Source organism: Octopus bimaculoides, chromosome 8, assembly GCF_001194135.2.
Source record: "Octopus bimaculoides isolate UCB-OBI-ISO-001 chromosome 8, ASM119413v2, whole genome shotgun sequence".
NCBI lineage: Eukaryota > Metazoa > Mollusca > Cephalopoda > Octopoda > Octopodidae > Octopus > Octopus bimaculoides.
In genome coordinates, this window is record NC_068988.1 from 84,358,733 (window position 1) to 84,366,959 (window position 8,227).

At 36.1% G+C, this 8,227-nt stretch overlaps 1 protein-coding gene across 6 annotated transcripts in view; it reads left to right on the plus strand.

Moving 5' to 3' along the window:
* Positions 1–8,227, plus strand: part of LOC106874006 (focal adhesion kinase 1) — a 242,624-nt gene that overhangs the window by 190,807 nt on the left and 43,590 nt on the right. For 5 of the 6 annotated variants that reach the window (XM_052970233.1, XM_052970230.1, XM_052970231.1 and 2 more), the window contains 2 exons: positions 764–798; positions 3,692–4,123. In XM_052970233.1, the coding sequence (XP_052826193.1) occupies positions 764–798; positions 3,692–4,123 (467 nt within the window). The remainder of the gene's footprint in view (positions 1–763; positions 799–3,691; positions 4,124–8,227) is intronic. The other variant, XM_052970234.1, reaches the window with a different exon arrangement.

Here is an 8,227-nt window from a genome sequence, read left to right on the forward strand (position 1 = left end):
ATATATATATATATATATATATATATATATACACACACACACACACACACACACACACACCAAATGATATATCGCGTACTGTTCCATAATGGTAAGATCAACAAAAAAGGACTCCATCTGGTGAGAGATAATTATTTAATAAACACATATCTTTTAATGAGCTACTGTTGGTTTCATGCAATGAAAACAGCTCTGACAGCATTTTTGAATACAGCTGATGCCTTCATGCCATCCACAGGCTGTACCTATATTTCAAGCTAAAACAAGGCTTTTTTCTGTTTGTGTCTTCTGGTATTTCAACCTTCCACCTTTTACATCTACTCCCTTCTCACCTTTTTGCATGTTTTCTTTCATCCTGTTCTTAGGTTATGCCATGTACACATAGCCTGAGGATTGGGTAAAGGCACCAGACATGTTAAAAATGCTGTCTGAGCTGTTTTCATTGCATGAAACTAATAGGAGCTCATAAAAATATATATTGTGTTTATTAAATAATGTGTATGGGTGTGTGTGCTTAATGAGTGGTGGGGGACACCATTGTTGAGGTCGTTTAAAGTATAACACTCAAATTGGTTTCATCGTGTATAAAAATTTCAATTATGTCCTTGCTGTCATTCGTTTGTTGAAGTTGTTTAACAATTTCAACGATGGTCTTTGAATTGCTGTCATAAAGGTTTTTACAGTATAACTCTTAAACATGCATCATGACTTCACAATTAATAATTATTGGATTATCTAAAGGATTTTCTTATATTATTTCTAGCTTCCAATGAATCTGAAGATGAACCCCCGCCTAAGGTAAACAAACTCAGCATTTGAATATTTTCATTTTTGTTTATTTATTTACTTTGTATTTTCTTGTCTTGTGAAATGAATCTTTCAAAAATTATTTAGTTGACAAATATCAGAGCAACATATTTCCTCTGTACTACTCCTCCCTCTCTCCCTCACACTATTACCTCTACCTTTCCAATAGCCTTTTTCTTCCCCTGTCCCTCAAGTTTATAACCTCGTTACTGAGAGTGAGTTCTATTTACTGAAAGCATTGCATGTGACTTTCCTTTTGACTTACTTTAACAATATATGTGTGCTGGTTTGTGTCTTTTGTGCGTGTGTGTGTGTGTGTGTTTATTCAAAACTTACTCAGAATAGCAACAGTATAAATCATATACTTTGAATAATGAGTAAATAAACTCAACTACATGTATTGAGTACTCTTGTTCATTCATATGATTTTGTGAGGTGTGAATGCAGCATAAAGCCAAATAAGAAAAGTGAAAACCGAGAGAAGAGTTATTTTAACATTATTGACAAGATGACAGATCAAGTCGAGTGGTGGTCTACTCTACAGAAAACTTATGTAACCCATTCTAACATGGGCGGGGAACAGACATTAAAATAAAGGCGATGTAACGGCAAATTAAAAGGCGGTGAACTGGCAAAATCGTTAGCACGCTGGGCGAAATGCTTAGCGGTATTTCGTCTGCTGTTACATTCTGAGTTCAAATTCTGCCACGGTCGATTTTGCCTTTCATCCTTTCGGGGTCAATTAAATAAGTACCAGTTAGGCACTGGGGTCGATGTAATCAATTTAATCCCTTTATGTGTCCTTGTTTGTTCCCTTTGTGGGCAATAAATAAGTAAATAATAATGATAATGATATCTTGTTTCGATGATGAGTGTAAATTTATAGTTATGTGATCTGGTTATAAATTGTTTTCTTTAATGCCCTGTAGTTCAGGCACTTGATGGAAACATTTTTTTTTTACACAAGGCAAGTTCATTAACATAGTAATTTAGAGGTTGTTGGTGCTATCATGATGGTTAGGGAATGCAAACTAAAACCAGTTTAATAGCCACTAATTCATAATAAATTTCTCACTGCAGACCCATGAAATTTGATCCAGTAATTTGATCTGCTAGAAGTAGAGTCCTAAACCACTATGAAATCACACTCTACCATCTGGGGTGAAGGGAGGGAAGGCCCTTTTTGATGATATAGTTCTAAATACACTGTCTCACTGTTTCTGGGAAAAAATGACAGGATGATCCTGGTTGAAATGCCTTTAATCATAAGTCTCTTGGATCAGGTCTGACCTGCAGCTAAATTTCAGGGACTATCTGAAATAAGCTACTGTTAATTTTTATCAAATTAAAGCAATCAGTACATATTGAAAGTGTCACTGTCCTCATCATTGCCTTTATGTCCACTTCTCCATGTGGGAATGGGTTGTATTGGACCTTTTAACACAGAGGCCTAAGAATGTAGAGTACTTATTCTATATGACCAGGACATGGATGTAAATATTTTTAAATATTTTTATCTCTACAGACAAGGTTAATTCTCCTATCAATGAAAATCTTATTAACAAATGAGATTTTCTTTAAATTTTTCTTTTTTTAATTTTTAGTTTGGACAACATATTGTTTCTGCTCCTTTATTACAGCTGTATTGGCTTTCAAATATCTTCACATTTCTTCTTATCTACTGAATGAGCTGCTTAACTATCTTTCTTTCATTTTCACTCACTTTGCATGATGTCCATGTTCTTACACTGTGTAAGTCTGCAGCAATGGTTTACTTGATTCAGTTGCTTGGAGTTCTTGCTGCTTTTCAAGTATGTTCATTACATCTGAGACATCAATTAAATGACATTACTTAATTTCATACTAGAAATAAGTAAATGCTAACCTTTCACCTTTTCCCAATCGCAAGAAGCCACAAGGTCAATGCTTATGTTTTGTTTCAGTAAAGAAATGTGAATGAGAGATAAATCTTCCCTTTGATAAGACACTAGCCTATCACAGGAAGCTAAACTTGATATTGCAAGTCAGTGAATAAGTTGTTGAATTTATATTGCTGCCACTTACATCTATGAACTACAGTTTATTGTGAAACTTACTGCTAGATGGACTGAATTATTGATAGTTAAGTGGCTTAGCAATGAATACAGTATAGTTTTATGTCAAAGTGTTGTATGGGAAGGGCAGTCAGTTGTACAGATCTATTAGTTACAATGGTCAGTCACACCACTAGGTAATCCCTACTTACAGGTAAGTGACTGGGCTAATGACAGGTAAAGGTTTTAAGCATAGGCACAATGCAGTGACAGTAGCAGAACACAAATCACTGATCAGTTGACTTGTTGCCTGCTATCATACCGGTATATCCAATGCACTTACATAGGAGGTTTAAGTGTCCCTAAAGTTAAGTGAAGACCTAATTGACTGTAATATAGTCCATTATAGTTTCACTACATCAAAATAGTTACTTACATTATTTGGAATGTCACACTTACTGCTGTATTTAATCATCAGGTGTTTGGTATTGAATGTTTGGATTATAATGCTTGCTTGTTTGTTTTTATTTCCACATTAACTTTCTAACTAACAGTTTGTGATACTAACTTTGTATTTTGTTATTATTTCTAAGAGAAATATTTGTTCAGTTGTTTTGACTTTAAAGTTTGTTTTGCTGCCTATATTCCCTGTGTTACTCGATAATCCCTCTCACTTGTTTTTAATCCATTCTCCTTTAAATCACTTCATTCCAACATCTAAATCTTTTTTTTTTCCTTAGTTGATGTTGAAATGATTGCTGTGTTGTTTCAATCAATGCGGTTCCTGTTAATTGCTATGTAACTTTGGTGCATGTGTGTGACTAATGTTTTGCTCACTGTTTTGTTTGCAGCCTGCTCGTCCTAGCCAGCCCATCTCCCCGACTGGTTCCACTCCTAACTTGTCTTCTGACAGGACAGATTTCCAAACTGACCACCACTGGAACAGCACTGCCTACCTCCCGTGTAGTCACGGTGACACAACCAACTCAAATACGGGTATCAGAAAGTTTGATAGTTTGGACAATGACGGTATAGCTCGGGGATACTTTTCTGCCGTCAGTGGTTACGGCCAGCTCCCAAAAACACTGCCAGCTGGGGGTTCAGCTGGTATCAGTGCAGAGCGCGACGTACCTCTGCCGCATTTTAATTCAACGCAGGACATGCATCTGCTGAGGAGGAGTAAAGACCTTGCTGAACTGACAGCCACAGAACCATACCAAGTTCCCTCCCCTAACAACACTCCAGCATTTTCAGCTTCAACATCCCAACATCCTGGAACAAATGTGAGTGACAGAAATTGAGCTGTATCTCTTAATATTTTGCCTTTATTTTACATTATCATTTCTTTCATTATTATTACTTTTATTATTTTCTTGCCTTTTTTTGCCTCGTTTTGCAAGTGTGAATGTATGTATGTGTATATAATAATAATAATAATATTGCACTGCCACATTGTTGCAAAGTAACCACATAGCCTTTGACTGCACCTTATATATATATATAAATATGGTTTTGAGTTCAGTCCCACTGTGCAGCACCTTGGGCAAGTGTCTTCTATTATCACCCTGGACTGATAGAAGCCTCATACATGAATTTAAAGGATGGAAGTCAAAGGATGCACTTCATGTGTGTGTCTCCTTGTCTTTGTATCACATGCTTGTTGTAAAAGAGCATCACTGTCATACAAGTGGTGTCGTTTATTGATAATTTTTCATGTAAACATATTGAGCCATTGTGACGTTTACATTTGAAAGGTTAGGAAAAATATTACCTTAGTTGGGAACAGGTAAGGATTGACAATAGGAAGAGCATCCAACTGTACAAAATCTGCCTGTGAAATCCATCTGACCTGTGCATAGATGGAAAAGTGAACATTGTTAAACTTGACTACTTTTCCATTAGTAGAAGTTTCTTGAGAGTGCAACATCAAAGAATTTTTGCAATGCAAACAATGTGAACAAGAAAAATGCATAAAGAATGCAACATATGGTTCAACCTGCTCTTCAACAAAAATATAAAATCAAATACAAGAAATATTTTAGATTGAATCAAAAAATCATTTTCAAACCAAAATCATAAGTTCCACACTGCTTTATAACCCCATGACTGAGTTTTATTTTACTGTGTGAAACTATGGTCTTGTAGTGACGTCACATTGGCGCCAAAAGGCAGGCGCCATTACTGAATCCTTAACCACGCATGCTTGGGTTTAAACATCAAAGCGTTCCCGCTTCGATTCCCTCTCTTACCAAGGCAGACAGCGACCAAGCAAGACGTCTAAGCAAGCTCTCCCATTTGAATGTGGTTGAACCAAGTTGTCTTTATAACGACACCAGCACGAAGAACCGTACAACTACATTTCAGGCTACTCTAAAACCGGACAATTAGATGCTGTTTACCTTTTCCACCGATCAATAAATATTTGTTGTTGTTGATCAGTTTGGAGTTTCTGCGTTCGGTCCTCTTCTAATTTAATGTAGGAGAGTTAGGTGTATATCTAAAGATATATAACCCACTCTCCTAAAGTCTTCTGCCATAGCCTAGGTTAACTCATGCCTTATGGGTGGAATTTCTGGATGAAACCTGTATGGAAAGCAATAACAACAATAATAATAATAACATGTAAAGGTTTTGAGCATGAACACAATGCAGTGACAGTAGCAGAGCACAAACCACTAATCAGTTTGATTGTATAGAATGGTCAGATGCACTACAACTTGTTGGAAAAGATCAAAAGAAGGGACATAAAGCAGACATATAAGTGAAGTAAAGAAAGACAGCAATGAAAGCTTAGAAGTAGATGCACAGTACACAGAATAGAATATAAACGGAAAAGTGTACACTAATAGAGCCATAAAGAGAAAAGGGTGCATAGGTACATCAGGAGCAGTGTTGGTGACTTTCATGAAGCATGAAATTTTTGAGGAATGCAACATCCTGACAGCTAACAACTGTGGCAGTTAGTCCATTTCACGCTTTAACTTTTCTGAGCATGAAAAATGTTTCTGAAAGTTATAGATACTGTGCTGTTTTTTTGATTTTATAAACATGTCTACAGGCAGTTAACATTAGCATCAAGTTTCTTCTAACTGATGCAGCCAGTGGTTGGGATGCCATTCTAGATGCTTTTGCTGTTAGTTGTCACCACTGGTCTCTGTTCTGTTATGCACAGCAAGGTTGCAGTGTTGTGACCTGTCCAGTCTTTGATGTTGTCAGACCAAGATTTTCTCTGCCTCTTTTTTGCCCTCCCGTTACCATACCCTAAAGGATGGTTTGGACAGGGAGTTGTGGTGGGATACATGACCATACTCGGCAGGCTTTCATCTTTTTACCTGTGCAAAGAGTGGTTCCTGTTTGCCAGAGGTTTTGTTCACATGTTGCCTGATAAAGTTGTTTATTTTGTGCTCTGTGTATGAGCGGTACTGAATTAAAAAAGATAGCCAAAGTTCTTATTGAAAAGATGGTGGGTAATTTTGTGGGCGTCTACAGTGTCAACAACTAGATGTTGAAATTAGTATGGTTGTGATTTTACACATCTTCCCACCACATGGTCCCAGATTCAATCCCACTGTGTGGCACCCTGGGCACAAGTCTTCTGCTATCGCTTCGGGCCGACTAAAGCCTTGTGAGTGGATGTGGTAGACAGAAAGAGACAGAAACCCATCACATATATGTGTGTGTGTCTTTTTCTGTCTCCCATCACCACTTGACAACCGGTATTGGTGTGTTTATGTCCCTATAACTGAGCAGTTTAGTAAAGAGACTGATAGAATAAGTACCAGGCTTTAAAGAAAACGGTATTGATGTTGGTTTGTTCAACTAAAATTCATCAAGGTGGTGCTCCAGTATGGTTACAGTCAATTGACTGAAACAATTAAAAGATAAATCCTGTAATTCCACAGTTTTTTGTTTGTCACCATCTGAGTGAAACAATGAAACTACGTACACATTACAGCTAGGCATTCTGCACTTGCAAAAACAAGTAAAATAAAAAGAAAATATTCTTTGCTTGAAAAACAGGTAAGGATTAAAAGGAAGGGCATCTGGCTGCAAATAAGTTCTCATCAAAACCATGGTAGCTTGGTAAAATATATGAACATGTCTCATAACCAAAGGAAAAGCTTAATTTTTGAGGTAGGTGGGTCGTGTATAACTGGGATTGCACCTATACTTTAGTGAGATTGCTTACTGCTGAGATGATCTTGATATAATCATCCAGGGCTGGTGATGAAACTAAATCTGTATCCTGTTATTGTATAATACCCACATATCATTGTTATCAAGAAACTTAATTTGATTCATTGTGGATTTTTATTATGTTTTTAGTACACAAACCTGAAGACATTTGTAATACTACTTCTTCACCTCTTAATATCTGATTGAGAGGAAATGGATTCCATCTTCATAACTTTTCATTGTCAAGACTTTTCTTCTAACATTTAAAAAATTTTTTCTTAATTAAATATTATTGTTCCATATGCTATTGCTCACTTCCCAACCATGTGGTCTTGGTTTCAGTTCCACTGCATGTCACTTTGAGCCATAGCCCTAGAGTGACCAAACCTTTGTGAGTGTATTTAACAGATGAACACCGAAAGTAACTTGTGTGTGTGTGCATACTTGTGTTGTTTGTTTACATCCCCATAACCTTAGTAGTTCTGCAAAAAGAGATGGATAGAATAAGTAGCAGGCTTAGAAAGAAAAAAATAAGGGGTTGATTTGTTAGTACAGCTTTCAAGACAGTGACCCAGCAACGCCACAGTCCAATGACTGAAACAAGTAAAAAATAAGATAGACACATACAGAGTCGGTTATTCTTCTTGTTAACATTATTATTATTGTTATTATTTTCTTTATATTGTTGCCTGATTTGTCATGTACTGTAGACAGAACTAAGACTAAAATTATTTTTATCATTATTCAGTACTTGGCATGAACAAAATAATGTTTCATGGAAATGTAACCGTAATGAACGAAAATTGAAAATAAAACCCATATCTACTTACATATATTATATCAGGTCATCCCATAAGTTCTGTCCGATTTTACCTTTTTTAAAATTGAATGAAATTTAATAGTATTTTAGAATGTCTAATGGAATTTAAAATTATTTTTATGCATTTGTGTACATTTAAACTAATTAAATATTATTTTACAGAATAATAGAATTAAAATTTCTTTGATTAAAACCCTTCCTAACATCCTAACATGGAAGTATCCAAAGAGCATTTGAGGCACACAATGCTTTATGAGTACAAAAAAGGAAACTCTGCAGCCGAAGTGACTCGAAACATACACTCAGTTTATGGGAAAGAATGCTTGAATGAAAGAACGTGCAGAAGATGGTTTGAAAAATTCAGAAGTGGAGATTTCAGCCTTGAAGATGA